The following is a 27468-nucleotide window of genomic DNA, read 5'->3' as shown; positions in this document are numbered from 1 at the left end:
TTTTTTCTTTACAGAGAGAGAGCGAGCAGTCGCGGTACTACGCAGCCAAGCCCACCCAGGACGCGGTTGGTCCGTCGGGTCGTCTTGACCACTGCCGGTACCGCGGAGAGACGCCTTGGGCTGAACCATAAAGACGGGCTTTGCAGCTGAGGCTTTAAACCTCACGTGGCTCACACTTCTCATTACCCAGGTTTTGTACAGACAGACAGACAGACAGACAGACAGACAGTGGGTGTCTGGGATGGTTTAGTTCAGTGACTCTCAAAGTGGGGCCCATGCAGGGACCCTCAGGGTTCCTTGGGGGGGGAGCGGGTCCAAATTGACCCTTGCAGATGTGTAACGAATGCCATTCGTACACTCTCAAGAGTTATGGGAGGGGATCGTTGAAATTAAAGAGTTTGACATCCACCGTTTAGTACAGTTTCACAGTCGTCCGGTGCTCCTCAGTAGCGACCCCTCCCTCTGCCACCTCCTCTTCCTCCTCCCCCTCCTCCTCCTCTTCCTCCTCCTCCTCTTCCTCCCCCTCCTCTTCCTCCCCCTCCTCCTCTCCCCCCTCCTCCTCTACCTCCCCCCCAGCCTCCCCGACCTCTCCCGCGACCTCCCCGTTCACTGCTGAGGTGTCCGGCAGAGCGCCTCAGCTTTCTCCTCTCCTCGTGGTGCGCTTGCTCCGCCTGCTGCTGCTTCTGCTGCTGCTCCGACTGAGGAGGAATATATCGAAACCCCATATTCAGAACTCAAGCAGTTTTTTTATATACATATTTTGTATTCCTCATATACAAAACGGTAGAGAAATTTGCATTCTAAACTCAAGGCTTACTAGGGCGCAATACAGGTGCGAGAGGCCAGCATGAAAGTCCATAAACAATGACACGGCTCGCACACTGAAAAGTGAACATTGAGGCTCTTTGGATGCAAAAATAGTCTTTTACTGACAAAAGTGCAAAAAGTGACATGGTGACAAAGTGACACCATGTCGTCAGACCATCAGTCGTCAGACCATCATCAACACCAACAGTGTGTTGATGATGAGATCTGTGATAGATTGTGGTATGGACGCCTTCGACATGAGATAGAATGATCTTTCAAATACTATTGGTGTAGAGACAGCAAGTGTTAATTTTGAACCACCATTTTGGTGGTGTACCTGCTTCACAAATCGGCTTCACTAGACGACATTCAGTGGAGTAATGCGGAACGTTTGATAGGAGAGAAAGGGGCGATGGAGCACGGAGGTGGACATTTTCCAAAGAATTTGGAAATCAAGATGACAAAATCTAAATTGAGAGCAAAAGAAGCAAAAACACACGGGAGCCACTCACCTTTCTGAGGTGGAAAGTGACCTGCTTGCTGCCTATAGCAGTGTCTGCCATGTTGCTGGTTCCAGAGTGCTGCTCCATCCTAAGACGCTCCTCCAGAGAAGCCCTGACAAACACAACATACTCCTTAGACCAGGGATACTCAACCTGTGGGCCACATTAGAGCATTGGCAAGGGGCCAGGGGCCGGTTGATAAAATGACAACATTAATGATACTTGATAACTTCTCTCTTTACTTTGCTTTATGTCTATATAATGTATAAAAGGCAAGGGCAATGTGCATTCTTTTATGGCTTGACGTTCCAGTTTTATTCCGTCAATGACAATTTGTAATCAAAGTAATTTGCTACATTTTCTCTATTTTGAATAATTCTGTGCAATTAGCATCACTCCAATATTGGAGGATAAAGGTGGACTCTGGAACTCCTGGGCGAAGAATATTTTTTGCTAGGTAAGTTCTTTGTGTTCGGAAGTATACTCTGTGGCTATTCAATAGCCTGACGGGGCTAAGCCCCATCCATCTGAGCGCTTCTGTTGTCAGCTCTGCTTGATTCTGTCTTGTGTAGTCTCGTTTAGGAGCTTGTAAAAAAAAATATATATATATATATATATATATATATATATATATATATATATATATATATATATATCCCGGACTGAAAGGTAATAAAAATTAAAATACATATTGGTTGAAAAGGTCTAAATTATTGTAATTTTCTTATTTTAAATAATCAATTGTCAACATCCTGTAGTTTCGCTCTTACTTCTGCAGCTTCTGCTTGTGGGCCACGTCGGTGAAGCTGCGGAACTCCTCGCCGGCCTTGATCTGGTAGAAGCGCGGCTCGTTGGCCGCCCGCACGGCCGAGGCTCCGCCCCTGGCAGGAGGGGCGCGGCCCGCCAGCAGGACGGTGTCGCGGTCCGTCTTCCTCTGCTGCTGCCGCCGATCGTAGTCCTCCTGGTGCAGCTGGCGCCGCTGCTCGCGCACCTCCTCCACCCAGGCCTTGTCGTCGTCATCAGAGCTCTCCTCCTCTGAGCTGGCTCGTCCCTCGGGCTCCTCCAACTCTGCAGCGGCCTGGACAACACACACACACACTTATCCCATTAAAACCCCCAAGCTCCATTCTAAAAACACCTTCTAAATCCTGCCCTAAGGTTTCTGAAAAACTTCAAATATTTAGTTTGAGAATCGAACTGAACGAAACAAATATTTATTATGTTTCCGAATGACATGCGACCTGCACACACATGCTTACAGCTGTGCTCCATACATTGTCCTCACATTAAAGACAATAATAAAAAATGTAAAACATAAACTCTAAGGAGGAAGTGTGTTGGTTCACCTTCTGCGCGTCGTCAGCTTGCTGGGCGAGCAGTCGGAGCTTCTTCAGTCTCTTGTCGCCCACCTTGGACACGATGGGGTTGAGCAGGCGGAACTCCTCGCTCTGCTGGTCCACCTGGTAGTCGGGGTTCTCGAACATCATGTGGAAGCGGTCGTCGCCCAGGATGCTGGGGACGGCCTGCGGGGTGAGAGTGTGGTTTTTCGTAAATTAGCGCCCTGGCCTATACTTGATCATACATACTACAGCGTCACACAAAAGCATCAAAAGTAGCAGATGCACAAGCTCGAAATGCTTGTTTCATTTTAACTTTGACAAAGTAAAAGATAATGGTTAAGTGGTTAATTGATTTGCTGATATAGAAAACATTAAAAAAAAATATATATATATAAAAAACATGTTTCTCGCTTATTCAATAAATGCAATGAGATATCGATAGAAGGAAATTGATAGTTGCAGACCAAATTAGTTAAGCTGTCAAGTATATACAGTAGGTTCATAAGATCATGATAATGAGAATGATGTTTTGTATGCAATAAAAGCTCACAACTGTTAAGCTTGTAGATCGTCCTTATATAGTGTAAGTATATAAACGTATAAATCAGCCATAAGTGGTTACGTTAGAAGTAAGTACATTTTGAAGTCTACACACACACAACTGCAGACTTCTGAGACTTTCAACCGCCTTTTATGAAGGGTAGTCCCTACTCTCTCTAAATAGAAGCCTCTTTGAACACACGTCGTCACATCTTGGGCTGCCAAATAAAGCCACAAGCGTGCCGCACACACACACACACACACACACACACACACACACACACACACACGCTGTACCCTAGCCCTGTTTTTAGGACTCAAACTTCGTCAGGAATTTTCGAGCGAACATCAGAACCATTCATTGCTAATTCATTTAAAAAATAACCTTCGAGCTCCGAACCTCGGCGGGGGGGAGGGGGGGGGGGGGGGGAGAGAATCTGTGGCAGAGTTTCTACTCTGCCACAATGTTATGCTTCCCCCACACACGGGCAGATGCAAAAGATAAAGGTGTTCACAGACAGTGTATTTGTGTAGGCTAGTCGTTAAGCAGCAGAAGGACGTTTGTTAGCAGCTCGACCAAACCAAAACAAACGTCCAACATAGATAAAAGTAATTACTCACCTACTGCTGCAGGTTCCATAAGTAATCCCAGTGTTGTTCAAGAGGCATGGTTTTCATATTAGTAAATAATTATGGTTGCGTGGTTTAGCGACTATGACTATGAGAGGAGCGCGTAACTTTGGTAAAGTGTCATAGTAGCTTGTTTACAACTGAAAACACTAGTTTTATTTCTAAGTCTACTTACAGGACGTTAACATCACATTTGAGTTCCTTTTGAATGCCTGTCAGATTTCTCTACATAACTGTCTCAGCTGTTGGTGCGCAAATGCGCCTTTGCATGCCTTTGATCTACCACGCAGAAAACATTTTGACGACGTATGCGCACTGGCGCACCGGTTGTGTGCCCCCCCGATTATAAATAAATTCTAAACATGTAACATAGTACTCTTATTATGCATATCGCATTCTCGCCGAGCTATATGTTCGAGTTAAAAAAAAGTAATTCAAACGAATGGTTCAAGCCCATTAATTAAGATTCGAGTGCCAACCCTAACGAGCGAACGTTCGAACCCCGAATCTTCGGGGACAGCCTTAATTTGTCACACACACACACACACATATATATATACACGTTATAACCGAATAAATTGATTAGTTCGATTTTAACTATAACTATATTGACTACTGTAATGCCCTGTATATTGGCGTAAACCAGGTTTCCATCTCTCAATTACAGCTAGTCCAGAACGCCACTGCTAGGTTACTTACAGGCACACGTAAGCGAGACCACATCAGCCCTGTACTAGCCTCCCTCCACTGGCTTCCTGTGCAATACAGGATTGATTTCAAAGTATTGCTCTTTGTCTTTAAGTGTCTAAATGGTTTGGCACCCAATTATTTATCTGAACTGCTGAAACCCTATGCTCCGACACGGACGCTTAGGTCCTCTGACCAGCTTCTCTTGGTGGTGCCTAAAACCAGGCTGAAGCTCAGAGGGAACCGAGCTTTTGCAGTGGCAGCTCCCAAGCTCTGGAATGAGCTGCCTCTGCACATAAGATAAGCCCCCACCCTCCAGGTGTATAAATCATGCCTCAAGACTTACCTCTATTCTTTGGCATTTTCAAGCACAGTATGAGATGTTTTGATGTGACACTGTGCATGTTGTTTGTGGTTTTTCTATGAAGTTGTGTTTTTAATTGTTTTACTGTAAAGCACTTTGGTACAACGTTGTTTTTTTTAAAAATGTGCTATATAAATAAAGGTGGTATGGTATGGTATATCGATTTGGGCGTCCTTGGCATGAGAATGTTTGCTCTACAGTACATGTTCCTACCTTGCCCTTCTTCTTCCTCATGGCCAGCTCAGCTTCGGCGTCTCCCTGCTCCATCAGCTTGAGGGCCAGTTCCTTGTTCACCTTAGGCAGCGCCTGTGTGTGTTAAGTCAGGAGAAAAGAGTGAGTTTGGACAATGGGGGTTCATTTTAAATGGCACATTTTGATTCCGTTTCAGTCATAATCTTTAGTTTTAGTATGTATTGGTCATCTGAACTATATCTACAGTTACTACTACTACTAATAATAATAAATAAATATAATATATACAGTTGATTTAATAATACTTGTGCCAAAAATAGCCAACCTAACACATTTGTATCAGCTATTTTCAGAGCGTGAAACCCACACAGAGCCAAACAAAATAACTTGTCATTACTAGTCACTCCAACATTTTAGTCTAGTTATAGTTGTAGTCTTTGACGAAACTGTCAGTATATTTAGTCACAGTTTGTCAGTCACAAAGATTGTAACTTTTCCCCCTCAAACAAATTGGCAATCGGAGCGGCAGTGGCGGTATTGCAGTGCCACACTGTTGTGACGAAAAGAGAGTTGAGCCAGAAGGCAAAGCTCTCTGTCTACCGAGCAATCTTCGTTCCTACTCTCACCTATGGTCATTAAGTGTGGGTCATGACCGAAAGAATAAGATCGAGAATACAGGCGCCCGAAATGAGTTTTCTCCGACGGGTGGCTGGCATCTCCCTTAGAGATAGGGTGAGACGTTCAGTCACGCGAGAGAGACTCGGAGTAGAGCCGCTGCTTCTTCCCTGGAAAGGAGCCAGCTTAGGTGGTTCGGGCATCTGGTTAAGATGCCTCTCGAGCGTCTCCCTAGGGAGGTCCTCGATGCACGTCCCACTGGGAGGAGACCCCGGGGCAGACCAAGGCGCAGTAGGAGGGATTACATCGACTCACTGGCCTTGGAAGGCCTCGGGATCCCCCAGGAGGAAGTTGCCCTGGAGAGGAATGTCTGGAGCTCTCTGGTGGAGCTGTTGCCCCCGCGACCCGACCACGGATAAGCAGTTGAAGATAGATGGATGGAATAAATTTGGCTTATAATTGCATTAAGAACTAATACATATTCATTACAATGTGTGTCTGCCGCCATCCCTCTTGAAAAATGTCATGGGACCCTAGAGATAGGAACGGTTATCTCGTTTTTTTTCCTATGAGCCAGCATCTTTTGACTAAATGCTAAACAAGGCATCACACTATCTTCTGATATTGTATTACTTGCTGGCATACATTTCTGTTTCTCAACTACACTGTCAGTGTAACAGTAGGTGAACACAGTGGTGGGTGTGCGCCAGTAAGTATAGGTTATGTCACATCCAAAAGACTATCCATTACGTAACGTTTGATAGAAAGCAGATTTACATGTAGGGCAGTGGCTTTCAACCCTTTCCATATCAGGGTCCATTATTTATTCAGCATTTGAGCCACGGAAAACCATTTAGCCTCGCGGACCAAAAACTAAAGAACACTTTGTTATCGATTAAGATTTTGTCCACAATTCCATGCTGTATTGATGTCGGTACTATAGGAGAGATAACAGGCAAACTTTTATCAAAATAACAATTATTCTACATTCTATAATTGTGCAGACTTCTTGTAAATTAAGTAATGCAGATGTAAAATTTAACTCTGTTGTGACTCCAGCACCTCACTTAAGTTTTTTCAGCAGATGAGCGGTGGTTCTTTTTACATTTCAACTCTTGAGAGCGTGAAATGAAACTAAATGGACATGGTACACTTTCAATAGTTAAAGATCTAGAAGGGTCCATTTGGTTACCATTGTCTCCATCATTTAGCTGGGGACCACCTGGAACACCCTCAAGGACCACTGGTGGTCCCCGGACCACTGGTTGAGAACAACGGATTCATATGTTATCACTGCATTAAATACACGTTATCAACCGTTATCAAGAAGCTGGAATATGGCCAATATGGCCATACTGACGTTTTCAGCGATGGTGCTCGGCTGTGTTCACTTGGAGCGTGCACAGGACGGTGCAGACATGTCGGGGGCATGGAAAGTAGGGGAGACTAATATTTACTATTCTGTCCCTATCGGTAGGCACAGAATAGTCAGCTCTAGTGGCTGTCGCAACGCTCGGCACGGCGACGTGCTCGGCGGTGCCTCACGTGGCTCAAGGCCACCAGAGACGACGCGCCTCCGTCATGGTCAACGGTCATGGTCACAAAAAGGAAGCGTGTCAGTAGTTTCACTTATGCGTTGTGTCTGATTATCACATATTGGCTCTATTCCAAGCTTCTGATCAAGGACATATTCTTGATTATAGGCTGATAACATTCGAAGCGGGTATTGAGAACCAATGACGTAGGGAGATTCAAACAAGCTTGGGTACATTTGTAGTGTACAATTTGGAGTTTAGGGGGTATATTTAAATTTAGATGAAAGAAAACTTGATTTTCACTCAACTTTGAGAGTTGGTAATCTTAAATGGACTGAGATTATATGACAGCTAGGGCAGGGCAATGTGACGTCGAGGACGATTATTTCAAACTTTTTCCTTGATTACAATGAATGAATTCAGTTTTTTGAAAATCCCATCAAATACATCTTCAAGCTCACAATGCATCGCTTTGCGTTTGAGCTTGTAGTATTTTTTGCTATTTTTGTGCTCACTATTGCAGACAATACAACAAATTATAATACAGGTTTAAGTGGTTAATCAGACTAATCGATTTAGTCGATTAGCTGATATAGGCCTACAGTATGACTTTTTTCAGTTTCAAGTAATGATTTAGATTCTTCTCTTCTGGAGGTCCCTGGAGGTCCCTGGTGCAAAACGTTTTCAGATGGGGGTCCGTGGCCAGATACATATCAATTTGGGGGTCCTTGGCACGAAAAACAACTACTGATTTAGAAGGCATTATTTTGTAGAACTGGCCTCAGGTTTTAAAGTTGGTTATTGGTTCCAAATATGAGTTTGGATATATTTTCGGTTATTTGACCAGTCCCAATAATAACAGCACAAGACATTCTCTTCATTGTCTCTCACCTTAATCTGAACTCTGTGGGCTCTGGACTCTTCAATCTTCTGACGGATCTTATCCTTGCGGTATTCCTCGTACGCAAAAGGATTCGCCATGGTTTTGACCTGCAGCCAAACAAAACAGCGCTGTCAAAGATGTTCAGATGTTCTTTTCAAATGAGTCACCAGCAGCAGTAGTGCCTGCAACACTGAACTCTTTTTAATTCATTGAGAAAGGCATGATGTACTGTAGTAGTTAATAAATGAAAGGGAGTGTGTCGCACCTTGTGGTACAATCTCATGTCCATGAAGAAGCCATGCATGTAGGCTCTCAGCAGAGACGAACCCACCAGGTGAGTCAAACCTGACGACAAACCATGAACCCAAATTAAAGAAAGCATTCAAAGAAAGACAGGATAAAAATAATATATACACTGTACTGTATTCATATTTTCTTCATCAATACTTGAGCTCAAGTGATTCTTACATGATATAATAACGTTATTATAGGCACATAAGACACATCAGGGTGTGACACGTTTTGAGCTTGTAGATCTGCCATTTCCACTATTGTTGAAAATGTATGAGACTATGATTTTATTTTTCAACAAGGAAATGATTATGACCATTATGCAAAAATAATCAAATAATTGATTAGGTGTTTATGTAATACTTGTGACAGGCCATGCCTGTCACAAGTATTACACAAGTATATAAGGAACCAGAGAAAAGTAGCGTGAAGCGGGAAAAAGAGGTCATGAGAGCACGGCCCTCCATTAAAACATGTCAGTGTGTGTGTGTGTGTGTGCTGTAACTGGAAGGAGAGCCCTCGTGTTACCCAGGGAATCTCGACTCTTATCCACACCCGTGCGTTACATAACAGGGGCCGCAGCGCGCGCACACACACACACACACACAGCTGCGGACTCCCTCCCCCCGTTCCCCTGACGAGCACCTCCTCCGCTTTTATTCCCCGCCAGAACACCGCCTCCCTCCTCGTCATTTGATCTCTTTACTGCTGAGACTGCATTCCCATGTTCATTCAACCCTTGTACTGTCCACCCCCTCCCCCCCCCCCCCACACCCCTTACCTAAACCTCTCAAAACCTTCCCCTGGTCTCTACTTAGGCCGTCTAGCCGCCTGCGCTAACCCCAGAGGCGGCAAAAAAACTTTCAGACCGACCCCTGTTCATTCATTCTTTCCCGGCCCCAAAAAAAGAAAAAAAAAACTTCCGACCACGCACGTCATGGTCGGCCCCCCTGGAGAAGTCGAAGCCAAAATCAGGCTCCCACCGTGCGAGCCAGGTTTCAAGTCTCTCTTTCCTCTCTCTATCCGTTACCACTGTCTGCTTAAATAAAAAGAAGAGATGGATAGACCGCCAGGCGGGGGCAATGCCTCGGAAAGACGAGGCAGTTTGTTGGCGGCGGCGGGGACCGGGTCGCGCTTTTGAATTGAGACAGGATGGCATTCGTGAACAGACGGCGCATTAGGTGCTGTCGGGGTGCGTCGGGGTGCCTCACCCAGGTTTTCCAGGTCCCTGCGCGTGACAAACTTGTAGTCGTCGTACACGGTGCTCTCTGGGTTCTCCTCCAACTCCTCCGTCAGGTTGTCTAGGAAGGAACACCATTTAGGAGCGGGGCCTAGGGCCTGAAAAAACATAGAAACACACACACACACACACACACACACACACACAAAGCAAACAACTCAGTGTGAGGCCTGGCTGGCTCAGGTTTCAAGCCTAATTATGTAATCCGTCTGCCCCCGTCATGTTACAGAAAATACTGCGTTTCCCGCAGCCAACATGAAGGAAGTGAAACACGGTATTTCCAGACATCCATACAGCCGGCAACAATGGGATTGGATAATCTACTGTAACGTTATGTGATAATGTTGATGTAAACTGTGTTAGCAGCAACACGGATGCATTTCACTCCAGTGTCCTGATCCTTATCTTCGGGGGTTAAGGGCTTGCCGTTCTTTGAAAGCCAAGTTCCCACGGGCCGTCGGGCGGCCTTTACAAAGCTGCTCAGGGGAGGGAGCACCCGATCCAGGATCGGGATGGCGGTCTCATTTCTGATGATGTGGCAGGTTAAAAACTGGGCCAGAAGTCAGCTTCTTGAGCTGCTCCCCGCATAACAGTGGGGGGCATTGTATATAAGAAAAGAAAAGAAAAAAAAAAGACGGGGAATTCTTAGAATGTCTGGATTTTTCCGTTTCTCGAAAACTCCCAAAAAGGCCCCGCCTCGTTTATTATCGACGGGCTCGGACACCGAGAGCTCTGTTGGCCGTTCCCGCCCATGGAAAACCCACATGGATCGCCTCTGAACACAGCTGGTACAGTAAGAATGAGCCACGGAATGCTAGTCCCCTCGCACACAATCCTCATGTTAGTTTGAGAAATAGAGGACGTCTGCTGGAAAACTACACGTCTACTGATAACCCCATTATCAACATTTTTGGGGAGATAGATTTCCTAGTTAATCATTGATGAGACATTACTGCACACGGTGCACAAACATTAAGTGCATTTCGGTTTAGTGGATTTCTGCCATCTTGCACTGTGCTCCCTGCCATTTATTAGCCGACTACTTTTAAATCAGGGTTCCCCAAAAGGCGGCCCGCGGAGCGCCCCCTTGTGGCCCCTGGAAGATTTTTATTTTATTTTTTTTAAATTAAAAACCCAATTTTTTGCGCATGCGGACTCGGCCCCCAGCCTGGTTCCCTTGGCCCTTGAGGAAAATTAATTGGGGAACCCTGACCTTTTAATTGTGTTGACAAAGTTATTTGTTTGCACTGTAAAGGCCCTCACACACCGGGAGCACATATTTCATGCCAAATACGTCCAAACAATACTATTATGTCACACGAATATTACGTGACAGTATAGCAGTGGTTCTCAAGTGTCCAAACAATACTATTATGTCATGCAAATATTACATGACAGTATAGCAGTGGATCTCAAGTGTCCAAACAATACTATTATGTCATGCAAATATTACATGACAGTATAGCAGTGGATCTCAAGTGTCCAAACAATACTATTATGTCACGCGAATATTACGTGACAGTGTAGCAGTGGTTCTCAAGTGTTTTAATTTCAAGGACCCCCATAAATCTTGAGTGTACAGATGGAACCAAATGGACCCTTACAGGTCAATTTGGTTACATTTGCACACTCAAGAGTTATATACTTATACTCCAGTTTTGGGTGATAAGGTGGGGGTGCATACTTGGTTAGACATGGGTTAAGGTTAGGTTTAGGTGTGCTGCCCCGTGGGAGGTTAGGGTTAGGGTTTGAGATAGGTTGTAGTTGTAGGACTAATGACTGGTCTAACCAATGACTAGTCTAAACCAAAAACTGTCTATGAATGAATGAATGAATGAATGAAAAACTTTATTCCGAACATGATAAAAAAAAATTAGACAAAAGTCAAAGAATTAAGTTCAATATAGAACAAATAAAATAATATTCCCAAAACAAAAACAACAAAAAAACCAAGCCTCACTGGCTGCAAGTATAATTATTATTATTTATTTTTTTACTTTGTTATATGTTCGGAAAGGAGTAGGGAGAAGTAAAAAACGTATATAACCCTACCCCTTAAAACTAAGTACTGCACCCGATAAGGTGACCGGTTAGTAAAAACAAAAGAGATGTGTTTGGGTGAGAGGTGAGTCACTTACAACCGCAGCGTGACGGCATGTTGTAGTTTTCGGTAGTCACCTTATCACCTAAAACTGCAGTATGAATACTGGCCTGGCCCTTTACACACCCGAAAGGCATCAAGTGGACCCCCGGCCTAAAGGAACCATGAGGGTACCTGGACCACACTTTTGAGACCCACTGTAGTGTTTCCAGTGAGACCAGAATGGAACAGAGCCTTCATTCGTATCATTGGTAGGGCCTGTGAAGGACCTGTGCATAGAACCTAGTATTTGTCATGAAACAAGGTGAATAAAAGCATCAACGTGTATGAAAGGGGCACAAAGTATTTCACAAAGATGTTTAAGTAGTAAGTACATAGAGCAAAGCTGCCATAGAGCCATCTAGTTTGGCTTACAAAAGCTACTTTGAAAACGTAACTCGAACTACTTTGAAGAAAAATCATAATACAGAAAGGTCACATGGCAGCACAAATGCCACTCTAGGCTGGGATTGAAGACATTCCCTGGTGATGTGGTTGGTGTGTGAGCGAGCACATGCACTACAAAGGTTAAGTGATTTAAGTGTGTTCTGTGGCTGCCTGACAAATGCATTGCCCGGGCATGTCTTCTCAGTAAATGCATTGTCCGGGCATGTCTTCTCAGTAAATGCATTGCCCGGGCATATCTTCACAGTTGGGCTCCAATTATATATATTTTCTTAGCCTTCTGTCTAATAGAATAATAATTGTTTTTTGGTCATTTGTTTTAGTTTCAACAAACTGATGCAAAGTAAATCTAACTGGTAAAGGGGCGGCGGTGGCTCAGGGGTAGAGTGCCTGGATGGTAACCGTAAGGTTGCCAGTTCGAACCCGGGCTCCCGCAGAGTTACTGTCGAAGTGTCCTTGAGCAAGACACTGAACCCCTAATTGCTCCCGATGTGCTAGTTGGTGCCTTGCATGGTTTCCGCTGCCATCGGTGTATGTATGTGTGTGTGAATGGGTGAATGTAATGCACAATCTCTGTAAAGTGCCTTGGATAAAGGCGCTATATAAATGCACCATTTACCATTTAAAGTGTATTGTATTTTTAGAAAAGTCTCCTGTGGACAGGTGGTGTATATTAGCACATGTGCTAACACACTGTAAACAAATTGTAGAACTGTGCAATAGGCAATGTAACTCAGAGAGTAAAAACGTATGAAGTGTAAGATGTGCATTGATGTTGCGTGCTGGAAGGACACATTAAAGATAATAGTTAAGTCAAGACAAGTTTTAACTCAGACCTAGAGCCACCCAAAGGGTATTGGTTTAGGGAAATTACATGGAAATTTGGGTCTGAATGCAGGCGTCAGGCGACATGGTAGTTTTGCAATCAGCACGGCGCTAGTATCCAGTGAATGCCAGGATTATTGTTAACTCCTCAGAAATGAAAGGAAAAAAACTTTGACGACTCCCTAAGCCAGACGAGGCCATTCTAAATCCAGCCTAAGCGTGCCTTTCATATCTGAAACGAAGGCGTTTACCCCAAACAACGTCTAGCTGACTGTGTACACAGGTCTGTCTCTAAGGAACATGTGAGACACCCACAAGGGCAGCTCCCTGAAGACGACAGGGTCCCCAAACACAATGTTGCGCTACGATCGCACACACCGTTTGTGCCACGTGTGACAGACGTCAGTGTCACGTGAAAGAATCAAACTACCAATCATTTTCATCGATTACTTTGATGATTAATACATAAAACATTCAGACATGGTCCACGGTCCTCTGTAAACATTGTGTTTCAGACATGGTCCACAGTCCTCTGTAAACATTGTGTTTCAGACATGGTCCACGGTCCTCCTAAACATTGTGTTTCAGACATGGTCCACGGTCCTCTGTAAACATTGTGTTTCAGACATGGTCCACGGTCCTCTGTAAACATTGTGTTTCAGACATGGTCCACGGTCCTCTGTAAACATTGTGTTTCAGACATGGTCCACGGTCCTCTGTAAACATTGTGTTTCAGACATGGTCCACGGTCCTCTGTAAACATACTGGATTTCACACCAGTAGCTTTTTGATACTCATCATGAAAAGTCACTGATTTTATTTTTATGCCCCTGTCTGGAATGAATCAGTATGATATCCATAAACATTTCCCATCAGTGCCGTTTGGTTTTGACTGTTGAGATTTTCTAGCTCTCCTGAATGGGGGAAGCAAGCAGGGGCTCAGGGGTTATTGTTGTAGCCTACATTAACCACTTCAGCCCAATTTTATACAATGCAACACATTGAGCTTGTAGATCGGCTAGGCCAGTGGTTCCCAAACCTTTTCATGTCAAGGACCCCCAAATTGACACTAATTAGCCCGCGGACCCCCCTTTGAAGAGATATGCCAGGGAGCCCAATAAGATAAGATTTTTATGGCTCTAGCAGTGATTTTCAACCCGTTTAATTTCAAGGACCCCAGTCAGTTTGACATGCATTAGGCTACGGACCCCCATTTAATAGCATTTCTATCTCTGGGACCCCCAATTTATATTGTAAAATCAATGCTAATTTAACTCTGAGAGCGTACAAATGGAACCAAATGGACCCCAATGTACACTCTCTGAGTTACAGACCCATAAGGGTCCATTTGGTTCCAAATTATCATTTAGCTGGGTCCCCTCTGGTACTCCCTCAAGGACCCCTGGGGGTCCCCGGACCCCACTTTGGGAACCCATGGGCTAGGGCATTTTCTCTCTTTAGAATCAGAACTCACCGGGATGTAGAACGTGTTCATTTTGGGGTCTTCCATTGCAGTGAAAAGCATACCTGTGAATGAGACAGGAAGCAAAACAAAGTCAGGAAGGATATTAATACGGTCTAGTCTAAAATGGACCGTAGTTCCGTTCCATCTGTTCCATTTCCAGTCGCATAAAGTGAGTATAGGCGCGAAGCGGGAAATCTGACACGAGCCACCTGTTGAAGAGGCGGCTGATGTTTTGTAGTGTCTGATAAGACGGTGGACACAGCCAGCCGCTCTCACAGGAAGCAGGCCATTATGTGGATGTCCTATTTTGGTGTCTCTCTCACACACACACACACACACACAGTCACACACACACACAGACACACACACACACACACACACACACACACACACACACACACACACACACACACACACACACACACACACACACGCCCTTTGTGAGTTTGTGAAACGTTTTCTAAATTGTTCTATATAGAGAGTATGCACATGCTTAAAGTGAATGGCACATAGAGTGGCAAATCGAGTGGCAAAGCAACAGGCAAAGTGAGTTTAACATTGTTTAATGTTGTTTAATGCAATCAGATAGGACTTTTCTGTGTGGATGTATGGGCTGTCAAGGCCAGAAAGTAGTTTTTGCCACTCAGTAGGCGTTCCTGCATAACTTCCTGGTTTGATGATGATGTCACACGCATACCCTCTATTTATGCAAACAAAAAAAACAAGCAGTGGTACTCAAACATCAATCAAGGAACCCCCATAATCCTGAGAATGTGCAACTGTGCATACAGTATGGAACCAAATGGACCAGCTAATCGCCCAAACAAAATAAGGATGAAAATTGCGGCAGGTGAACCAACAAAGAGAACGGGAATTACCAGGGGTTCGCGTCGTGATTCTGCATACCAAAATGACCCATTTTGTTGTTGTGACCCTGTTCAGTGTTCACCACCTCTGGCACGAATCAATAACACACACACAGGACAGGATAAGTCACAAAAGGTGGGCAGAACAACAATGGGGTTCCAACCATAGACATAAATACGTAGACGCCTCATTAGGCATCGGGCCACATGTCAGCACCGCCCCAACATTATGCAGGGCAGCATGCCATACCACCATTCCATGCCTGAGCTGTATACACGTTTTATAGCCATTGCCGTTATAGTCTATGTAAGATACCAAAGTATCTAGAACATCTACATCGTTTTTGCCTCCCTTTTTGTGTAGAAACAAACTTGTGTGGTTAGGATCGTTCCCTTTCTTAGTCCACGTCCTCCTGGGTGCTTCTGTGTTTAATTATACTACCAACAATTGTTTTGGGATGTGGTTCGGATTAGTAAAAAACAAAACTGCGTGGAAATTCAGCGAGTTATGATGATTTTAATTGTGGAAGAACCTGCTGCTTCTATAGACAGCGCCACGGTTGTCCTGCCCGACGTCTCGAGTTGTCCGTGTGTTTCATAACATCAGCCCTACCGCATGTGGTGAGTAGAGTCACAACATACTAAATTAATAATTTTAGTATGCAGAATGGTGACCCCTGGGTAATTCCCGTTATTTCCTTTTGTAGGTTCACCTGCTAGTTTTGCCCTTCCTCGGTTCGTTTGAATGGTCATGTTTTTTGCCTGTAGACTACTGTCAAACCAGTTGTGTTGCTTGACTCCACCTTCAAACTATTTTTTTAATTTAAAATCAGACAATATCCAGTCTAATATCATGATATGAATATAATATTGAATTTGATACTAGGGATCGGATCTAGACAACCCTCTAATCTAAGAGGTTCACATACTTTTGCCACTTACAGATTAGATCAGTTTAGAATTAAATGACCATTTATGGGCTAATATTTTTGTCTTGTTTGTTTAACGGGGAAATGAACAAAGGTAATTTACCTGCAACTTGAATGGAAGTAATCTACCAGCAACCTGAACAAAAGAGTAACTTTCCTGCCCTGATTTACATATAGGATAACATAAGTATGACGCGGTAAAACTTCTACATAGGATCAATTCCATGTTCCACGTTCCATGTAATAATTTCAAATGGTAATAAAATAATTGCAAAGAACCAGCTTCAAGCACGTGAATAAACCAATGAACAGCAACAAAAGTTGTACGTTTTTTTGATGACAGATAATTATGTAAAGAACATTTCATATGTTGTTCTCTTAAATCTTTAGTTACACCCTTTTCCCCCCACAAAAAGATGTCCATTATTAGGCCAACAACACAAATGTCTAAAAACTATACCAAATGGCTATAAAAGTTTAGAAAACACACACAAAACTAGATTAGCCACATTACTTTGGAAGCATGTGACGGTTTGTGTAAAGAGCCACTTCAGTATTTAAAACAAGCTACTGTACATGAACCAAGTGAACCAAAGAACCCAAGAAACACCATGAAAGGCAGCTGAAGTCTGCTGTTAAGTTGGCGCCACCCAGAGGTAGAGGTGCGTATTTTAACACTCTACCCAGTCACAAGCAAGCAGATGGTTTGTGGTGTTTGAACTCACCCGAGTTGGGGTATACGCACACGTCATTGATATTACTCTGAGGCTCAATGGAGGAGAACGCTTTGCCCTGAAATAATAGAAATAAAGTATTATCGACGTGTAAAATGCATCAACCTCAGGTAGATACATTTTCATACAGGACATTATAGTGACTTATGTCTAGGATGTTGCACAATCTTTAGCAGAAGTCCAGACAACATTTTGCTGCTTGTACGAGTACTAGACAAGTGGTTCCCAAACTGTTTCATGTCAAGGACCCCCAAATTGACACCAATGAGCCCGCGGATCCCCATTTGAAGAGATAATACCAGGGACCCCCATAAGAGAAGATTTTTACAGCTCTAGCAGTGATTCTCAACCACTTTCAAGCACCCCCCAGTTTGACATGCATTAGTCTACGGACCCCCCCATTTAATGAGTGTACAAATGGAACCAAATATCAGAGTTACAGACCCATAAGGGTCCATTTGGTTCCAAACTATCATTTAGCTGGGGACCCCCTGGAACCTCCTAGAGGACCCCGCTTTGGGAACCAGTGCTATAGACTGCCGACACATAATAAATACAATCTTCTTGTTTTGATTCCGAGTCTTACAGTGTCTTTGTGCCACATCTTGAGGATCTTGGCGTCAGCGGAGAGGACGAGGTCCATCTGCTCGTTGAAGTTGATGGACTTGATTGGGAGGTTGTAGTAGTGGTCTTTGACCAGTACAGGGCGGTTGGAGCGCAGGTCGTAGAGAAGAATCTGAGGGCCGGTGTGACAGACAACATTAACTCCAGAGGAATTCAATTTCAAGTCAAAAGGAGCTTTGTTGGCATGAGATAACATTGCCAAAGCAATTAAAAAATATATTAAAAACAGTTGAAAAGGGGGAAAAGTATATACAGTTGAATGGGGTACAGCAATGTGTAAACTGAGCTATGTCACATTGCGTCGTTATGTACACAGTATAAAGCTTTTCTGAAACAAATGGCAATCTTTTGCAGTCACTTTAGGACAAATGGCAGCATTTTTTCTCAAGACTATTTAAATAGTATACCAAAAAAAAAAGCCTCAGATTTAAGATGTGTTTAAATGTAGCATCTGTTTACATGTGCAGTAGTTCTTGCGGTATACTTGGTACAGACAGTAGTCTTTAGGGTGGTTGTATTCCATTGGCTAACCTTTTATCGCAATAGTTCACAAATCCTCAGGTTCACAGATTCACAGGGTTACGTTACCCAGTTAACGAGAATTATATGGATTCAAGCTAAATAAACGAGAAATATGTATGACGAGTCCCATGTTTCCATAGAAGACATGCTAGCTTCTCTATGGAATCCAATTGACTGACATCAGCCGTGGTGCCTGAGAACCTTCATCCATGCGATGAAGATGGCGATGGTGAAAGCTCCTTGGCTTACCTGTCCCGTGCTGGTGCCCACTGCCATGGTGAGCGAGTTGTTAAACTTGAGAGCGGTGACTGACGGCAGACCTTGCACCCTATGGACGTACAAACAATCAGAAACAACCGATCCACTAACAGCAACTCGTATCAAAATGAGAATGGGAAGAAATAAGGAAAATGTGACAGCATCTTCATCACATGCCATCTTAAATACAGGTACATGACATTTGGAGCCCTACAATGTGTACAATGTGTCACACTGTTTAGGTATCAGAATCATATTTCTGGGAATACTGATCATTCTTATGATTCATTTGAAAGATTATTGTTTTTTTACTTAAATATTTATCCCACAATTTTGCTACCCATTTTTTCACCCAGTGTCAGTGTGAGGGTACCTACCCTAGGGGACACGGGGAGAACATGCAAACTCCACACAGAAAGGCCCTTTCGCCAACCCCGCCTTGGGTATGGGTGAAAGTTCATTGTATGTAAACCATTTAAACTCCATATGGTTGACTGGAGTACCTTAGTGCTCTATACTAATTTATACAAACACAAACAAGCAAGTCTAGTAGGTTTTCTGTGAAGAGCCGTTAAACAAAGTATTTATATTGTTAAGTAAGGACAATACAAATATAGGAGGGGGGAAGACTGCCTCCGTGTCTGGATCCATAAACGAATGGTATCGCATTACATCTGGCACTTACTCTGTTCCCTCCGTCACGCTGTTCAGGGCACAGTCCAGCATGCCCACTCGATTCCGGACGCGAGGGTCCCAGCATTCTACCCTTCCCTGAGCAGCAGACAGAACACAGAGGGGGGAAAGATCAGGCATGTACACACAGCACACGCAGGCACACAGACGTGCGTGCCACGGTGCCAGAGGGGCCTGGCATGGAAACGGACACTGCTGACGGAAAAGTATTATTATCACCGTGTCTGCCTGTTGCTGGTGTTCATTTAACCCATTGAGAACTGAGGGCGATTCTACAAATGCTTTCTAGATCAGTCGTTATTAAACATTCGTGCCAAGGACCCCCAAATTCATATATTTGGCAGCGCAGCGGTCCCCCTAACCGGAGTCAGGTTACAGTGTCGTCGTCCCCCCCCCCCCTATCAGAAAATGTTTTGTGCCTGGGACCCCCAGAAGAAAAGATTTGTGTTAAAAAAGGCAGATGTACAAGCTTGTGCCATGCTGCGAGCTTGTAGATCTGCTATTTTTGAATAGCCAACGCTAAAATCTAAGACGACACAAGAAGCTTTCAAGGTTTTAGTGGGTTAAAAGCTAGTTCTAGTTCTCACCTCTATAGTACCTGTAGCAAACAGGTGATGCACAGGGTTGATGTCACAGCAATTGTGCTCTCTGGCAGACAAGAGAAAGAAGGGAAACACATTAACTTTAGTAGAGTATCATTTCAAACTAGCTAACCAGGTCATTATTCCCAGCCACCATTGACTGTAATAAATTAACCGAGTTCATGTTGATCAAACAGTAGACCATGAAGCTTTCAGTCTGTGATTGTCTGGCTATGGAACCAACCAAATAGTTTTGTTTTAATACATTTATACCACACTATTCGTGTCAAACTTTTAGCCTGAAATTTATAATTTCACCAAGGGCATCAAGTTTCTTAACCACTTAATTGTCGAACACCAAACCTGCCACCACACAATATCAGTGCCCGTTTTCACATGTAATGAGATGGATTTCAAAATTTCCACTATACTTCCTGCACTTTGTGAAAACAGGGTATTAGCGGATGTACCGTTTATAAATGTCTACAGTTCAGTCAGAGGGATTACCAGCACTCTCAGAAATGTCCTTCAACTACATTTTCCATTGGCACGGGTAGCAAGCACAACAACCACATTATATATTCATCTTTGTGGAGATGAAGATTTACATACACGCCTTCCGTATTTCTTTCTACTTTGCATCTGAAGGGAGGTACACGGTCCTGAGTGCAGGATACAATGGGGAAACTAAAATATCCAGCCAACTTGAGGCAAGACATTCTCGCACAATTTAACCACATACATTGCAAAAGAAAATGGAATGTTGAGTCCTTTTAGACAAATTCAAAATCTAAATAAAGTACCAATATCATGGCACCACCTTAGGTCTTCACCATGGAAAAAAAACCCTCATAATGCATGACTTACGCAGCATCTGTCTTAAGGGAGTTAAGGAAGCGCCCTTGTTCCAGGTTCAGTCTGTAGATCTCAGAGCTGAGGATGACATGGGAGGCATTTGTGTTATGAACACAACAGACACATGCAGCACTTTAAGCAGAACATGTGCAAATGTTGTGAGCTGATCATTAAGATAATTTATACATTAATCATCATGAATAAATGTGCTCTAAAAGGTGCGTCCGATTTGGATGGTTAGAGCGGCGCAATTACATACATATTCACTGTAAGACGAGAAGTATATATATATATATAGGTCTGAATGCAGCTTCAGAATTGAACCCTCCCAACTATTAGGAGCAGTGGGCAGCCAGAGAGCAGCACCTGGTGGCTAGAGATTGACCGATGCCAGATTTGTAGGTCAGAATCAGACCAGAAAGACGTTATTGTCATTTGTCACACCTTGAAAAAATGCTTTAAAAAGAGTGAAATACATTCGGAAAACCTACGTGATCATGGGGAGAAGATGATACAAACTCTACATAGAAAAGCCCTAGGCCGCTTTGAATCCAGGACCTTCTTGCTGTATGAGGTACACTGTCAAATCCTGCATTTGTCATTTAACTCTCAAGAGTGTACAAATGGAATCAAATGGACCCGTCCTGTACAATCGCCACAGAAAACTGTGGCAACACTTACCAGTCCATTTTGTACACTCTCAGGAATTGAATGAACACTTAAGGATTTTAGTGTGTAACCATGCTACTCTCCCAAAAGCTAATGTATTAATCTTATCTCAAATGATTGCAGTAAACACATGCTCACCTGCTGCCTACAAAGTAGAGGTCACAGGATGCATAGTGATAGGAAAAGTCCCGTCCAGCCTTGGGAATACGGGTCTTGTAGTATTTTCCGTGCTGGGAGTGGAACTCTACAGTTCGGTCACAATGGAGGAACACCAGCTATAGACAAAGAAAAACATCACCACTCAAACACAATCAAATAGAAGTTTACATTTCAGATATTAATGTAGTGGCTTTGTTATAAATCTGGAAAATATAATAAACAAAACGTATCACACACAAGGAGCAAGTTCATTCTAAATGCTGACAAGCAGGGCCCTGTTGACTAACCTTGGAGTAGTCATCAGACAGTATGTCAAAGGCCACAACTGCAAAGAAGCAAAAACATTATGTATTGTAAAGTGTTCATGATTAGCTGAAGGTGTGTAGTAGGTCTGTCACAATTATTACATCATAGTCAAATCGCATTATTTTGTTGAAAATGTTCATATAAGAAAAATCAGAAATACTACATAGGTCGAGTTTTGCTAAGCATTCCCTGGACTGTGGTTGTAAGCTTGTAGATCGGCTATTTCCGCATTTTCTTTTTTTAATAAATGTTGAAAATGGAGAAGTATTAAATGTCAGCAATTTGTCGTATCTGCCCTGTGGAATACAAATCCTAAAAGCCAAACAGCGATACATTATATATATTCACATGTTTCAATGTTGCCAAAACACACAAAGACAACCTAAATGTCTCAGCTGTCGGGAAGAAACCACAATGGTGTATAAACTTTGTATTTAGGGTTTCTTCCTGGAGGCTGAACCCTTGACAGTCAAACGGGCCAATGAAATAAACAGTAATATAGTGAGTAGTGACATCACATTATCAGACCCTCCCCTAACCCCTCCCCCTTTATCATACAACTACAGCTGTGGGTGCGGCTTCAGTTCAGGTGGATCACCACCCATCACCGCAAACCAGGCATACTTAATGAACTGGTGGGCGTGTCCACATAAAAGCATGATTTTAACAAAAACTGTACACTTTTTGGAAAAGGTTCTTCCTCCTTATATTATAATAATACCTGATGATCATGTTTTAGGGTGGAAAAAAATCGTGGCACTCCATCTTTAACCAACACACAGACGTAAAGGGTGTTCAATAGTTGATTTATGCAAAAAGCCAAAAACAAAAATGGAGTTAGGTGGTTTCCTCCCGACAGCAACGATATTGTAATCGTGACAGCCCCAAGTTGTCAAGCTGCTGGGTTGCTCTCTTATAACTTACCATCAGAATCCAGGCAGCGCTCAAACTTTTGAGACAACTGGTAGGCGTCGTAGCAGCGAACCCTTGGTTTGTATGTGCCTGCAATTGATGAAAGTAAAAAGAAAGATGTAGATGAGCCAGTGAGGCGGTTTTTGATTGATTGATAATTGTATTAGACAATAAAATGCAAACAGTATAGGGGGTACAGTCAAGCACAAATGGTCCAAAAGGATAGCACCGAAGACAGACCTTGCGGTCTTGTTTCTATTCGGGTCCCATACATTCATTCAAAACACAACAATGACATCAGCAATGATATATCTCCAAAATAATTAAATCTGGGTACATGCTGAATAGAAATAAATTGTGAAAACAAAGGGGGGGGGGGGGGGGGGGGGTAAAGAGGTGGGGCCATCACATTCTCTCCCTTTGACCTGATGACTGTAACGGATGCATTTTCAGAACTTTTTTAAAGGAAAGTATTCCACACGAGTGGCAGTGCTGTGGAAGGTGGATTTACCAATATTTGTTCTAAAGATGGGTGGCACCAGATCATTATTCACACTCCCTCTAGTGTTATGTACTGTGAATTGCTCACCTTTTTGAGGTAATCAGTCAAGTAACTAGAGACTAGTTGCTAGTCCCATTTTCAGTTGCTTGACTGGTCTTGAAGTGTCTTCTACCCTGAGCCAACCTATGCTATCAAATTGCATTGCATAAAAAGGTGGGTCGTCATGTCCCACCTTTTAATCACCTAAACCCAATGTGGCTGACCGGAGACCCTCAGCACTCTAGTCTAGAATCTGGAACAGATTTTAATTAACCCATTTAGACCGAAGGACGATTCTACAAATGCCTTCTAAATCCTGACAGTTTTCTGAAAAACCCATGTTTCTACAGTATGTCAGTCATTCTCAAACATTTTCATGTCAACGACCCCCAAGATTATCTGTATAGAGCGTCGCAGTCCCGCCTCCTACCCTGGACCAGGAAATGAAACCCAATGCATTTTCCTCAGACATTTCTTAAAGTATTTATTTAAAGACGGTTACGCCGTGGACAAAGCCAACTCGAGTCGTGACAACTCATGACAACACAAACAATATTTTGGACCAAACAAATAATTACAAAGAAGAAAAACAACAAAAAAAGTGTTGTAACCTGCCGTTTTTTTCTTCTTTCTAATTATTTGTTTGGTCCAAAATATTGTTTGTGTTGTCATGAGTTGTCACGACTTGAGTTGGCTTTGTCCGCGGCGTAACCGTCTTTAAATAAATACTTTAATAAATGTCTATGAGGAAAATGCATTGGGTTTAATTTCCTGGTCCAGGGTAGGAGGCGGGACTGCGACGCTCTATTTGGCCGCCAACCCTCCCATCTGAAAATATGTTGTTCCAGGGATCTCCCCAGGAGCAAAGATTTGAGTTAAAAACGTTCGCTCTGAAATATATATACAGTATATATTCAAAGATTTGCACCACATTTTCACGATTTAAAAAAAATAGCAGATCTACAAGCTCGTAGCACGGCACTCGGTGCATTGTATGTATGTATTGTCAAAAGGAAGGTGTGAGACATGACAATACCAATGCATTTACAGCCGTTATCAAAGCAAACCTGGGCTTCCATAACACCTCAACAGTGACCAAGGCTGATCACCTCCATGCCACGCCCCATTGATTAAATAATTTGTTCAAAAGTAGCCCAGACTGCATACATTAATATACTTTTCAGATGGTCGACATTTCTCGTTTAAAAAATATATATTTTTAGTGGTAAAATATTCTAATTTGTTGAGATAGGATTTTTTGATTTTCATGAGCTGTGTACGCCATAATCATCAAGATTAAAACAAAAAAAAGTTTGAAATACTTCACTTTATGCAGTTTTACACAATATTCCAATTCATTAAGATGGAGCTGTATATATATATATATATATATATATATATATATACACATACATACATACATACATACATACATACACACACACACACACACACACACACACACACACACAGCTCCATCCCATGTAATTAGAATATTTTGTAAAAGTTAATTTTCTTCCGTAATATAATTCAAAAAGTGAAACTTTCATATATTCTCAATTCATTGTGCATAAAGGAAAATTAGCATCGCCATGAAGCTTGTCAACATACTGAAGCACACAGTGCTGTAAAATATCATAATAGATGGTTGTGTTGAGACTCTGGACATGACAAAACACAGTGATGATTTAGGCCATGTTATCTGCTGGTGTTGATCCACTGACTGACTCTGACAATGTAACAATGGTTTCAACACAGCCATCTTTATGCCATATGAGTATATTGTGCTTCAGTATGTTGACAAGCTTCATGGCGATGCTAATTTTCCTTTCCAGCTCGATTTGGCACCTGCCCACAGAGCCAAAACTACTAGTAACTGGTGTACTGACCATGGTATTACTGTGCTTAACTGACCAGCCAACTGGCCTGACCTGAACCCCACACAGAATCTAGGTTGTATTGTCAAGAGGAAGGTGTGAGACATAAGACTGAATAAAAAATAATTTACGGCTGTTATCAAAGCAAACCTGGGCTTCCATAACACCTCAACAGTGCCACTGGCTGATCACCTCCATGCCACGTCCCATTGATGAAATAATTTGTTGAAAAGTAGCCCAGACCAAGAATTAACTGCATACATTAATATACTTTTCAGATGGTCGACATTTCTCGTTTAAAAAAAATATATTTTTTAGTGGTCTCGTAAAATATTCTAATTTGTTGATAGGATTTTTTGATTTTCATGAGTTTCATGAGCTGTACGCCATAATCATCAAGATTAAAACAAAAAAAAGGTTTTAAATACTTAACTTTACGCACAATGAATTGAGAATATATGAAAGTTTCACTTTTTGAATTATTATATTTTTTCAAAAGAAATGTCAAATTGAAATAGCAGATGTACAAGCTCACAGCGCAGCATGAAGTGACACACTGTGAGCTTGTAGATCTGCTATTTTTGATTAGCCAACGCAGAAATTAACCCAGATCTCCCAATCTCAGAGCTGACACTCTCTACCCTCAAAGCCACTGAGCTGGTTTTGTCAGACCCGGTTCAACATAGTATAGGTCCTATGTTGTATAATGGTACCTCACCTGCACAGAGGATGTACTGTCCATCCCTGGACACTTTGATAGAAGTGCACACAGTGGGCATCTCAAAGCCTTGGAGGAGCTCGATCCTGCGCTGGATGTCTGAAGTAAAAAAAGAAGGAAAAAAAAGAACAAACATAAAATGAAATGATCTAGTGATCTCACGATGGCTGCCACATGACAATTTAACTGAAAGTCACTCACCGTCATCGCTCTTTTGCAACTGTCTCCTCTTCCGATCCGAGAGCCACTGCGGGATCAAATAACAGCATGGTTAAAGCAAAGAGAAGATTGTTGTACTGCTTCAGAATGTGATGATGTTTTCCAGAGGCTATCTGGCTAACGTTAAGATAAGATATATATCTGAGGCAAATCTGCCGGACTCTTACCTCTGGGAGAGATTTTCCATAGCTTAAATTATAGATCTTCACATCATTCACACTAGATATCTGCATTTTAAAAGATGTTGCGGAATCTTGTCACACATAACACACTAAATCACCTCCACCCGGCTAGCTTTATGCCCACGTTGTTACACTTACACACTGGAGCAAAAACAAAACAGGAAGCACGTTGTGCAGGAAGGAAACGTTGTGCTTTCCCAAATAGCTCCGTGTAGAACATCCTCTGCACATTGGTTCCTGTTGAAGCCATGCTGTTTAGACATCTAATACAGGTATATATTGTTGTAATTGTATAGCTTTAATAAACTTTATATTTAATAAAAGCTGTGTTTAATGAGGTTTTACATTTCTATTTTGACAGTGGTGAAACTATGCATCCACTCTTCCCCAAAAACAAAAACTGCGCTATAGGAAACATTTGTGGCAGCGGTGGCCGAACGGATAGCGGCGCGGTCTTGATACCGGAAGGTTCCTAGTTCGAATCAGCCGCCCGACACGTTAAAATTACCACCGCTGAAGTGCCCTTGAACAAGGCATTGAACCACTACGATGAAATGTGTTCTATGAGCAGGGCCTGGCTGGAAACAAGTTCTTGAGCTTAGCCCAGATACCCTGGGTAAATATAGATTTCATTTCATTTCAATGAAATCAGAATCAGCTAGGCTATGATATTCTATAGGCTAAATCTAATGTTTACCACACCCCGAACAACTTAAATGACTCAGTTCGTCCGTCCGTCCGTCCGTCTGTGAACAGCTAATCTCCGGCACCGTTGGCTTGATCGCAGCCATACTCTGCACAAACACTCCCTGAATGCCACAGCTGAACCCCTGCCCCAAGGTTTTCACATTGGCCTCTTATAGCACCACCAGGAGGCCGCTTTGTGCAAAACAGATTTTTGGACAGTACACCTACAGATTTTGTCCAAACATCACGCAAATTGGTACACAGTCTCTCTAGAGCCATTCAACGAAACAGGTCTTTCAGATTTTTCAGACTCCATCCTGATTGGCTAATATTGGCTTCCAAAGTTCGCAGGAGTGCTCAGTTTCAAACAAAATGCCGCAAATCATGAACACATCGTGTGATTTCCGTGAAATTGTGCACACACATTCCCACTAGGCCGAGGAACAAATGCCACTGGAACAGTTTCAACTCAGCCTCATGGTGGCGCTGTAACTGGCCGATTAGTGTTTTTACCTCTAACGACACTGTGTAAAACTTTATATGCACACTCTCTAGAGGCCAAGGACAAACCTTTGCCTGGAATCTTTCACATCTGCTCTTTATAGCGCCACCAGGAGACCGACATATGTAAATCACATTTTCTAATATTACTCCTTCAGATTTTATCCAAATGT

At 42.8% G+C, this 27468-nt stretch overlaps 1 protein-coding gene across 1 annotated transcript; it reads right to left on the bottom strand.

Annotated features, from left to right (window-relative positions):
* Positions 1-14: 14 nt before the first annotated feature.
* On the bottom strand, positions 15-26272 carry nol10 (nucleolar protein 10). The gene is made up of 21 exons (XM_079528528.1): positions 26093-26272; positions 25908-25953; positions 25707-25805; positions 22583-22660; positions 21640-21677; positions 21332-21468; positions 20537-20602; positions 19676-19736; positions 19081-19166; positions 18387-18465; positions 17578-17727; positions 16983-17049; positions 14472-14524; positions 9599-9725; positions 8362-8441; positions 8105-8203; positions 5085-5177; positions 2657-2833; positions 2081-2388; positions 1320-1422; positions 15-698 (listed from the first exon to the last, which is right to left on the bottom strand). The coding sequence occupies exons 1-21, from the start codon at positions 26156-26158 to the stop codon at positions 444-446; spliced, it is 2268 nt and encodes a 755-aa protein (XP_079384654.1). The 5' UTR covers positions 26159-26272; the 3' UTR covers positions 15-443.
* Positions 26273-27468: the final 1196 nt, after the last annotated feature.

Source organism: Electrona antarctica, assembly GCF_951216825.1.
Source record: "Electrona antarctica genome assembly, chromosome: 18".
Taxonomy (NCBI): Eukaryota; Metazoa; Chordata; class Actinopteri; order Myctophiformes; family Myctophidae; genus Electrona; species Electrona antarctica.
The sequence above is the reverse complement of the archived record's forward strand: the minus strand, read 5'-3'. Positions and strand labels throughout refer to the sequence as shown.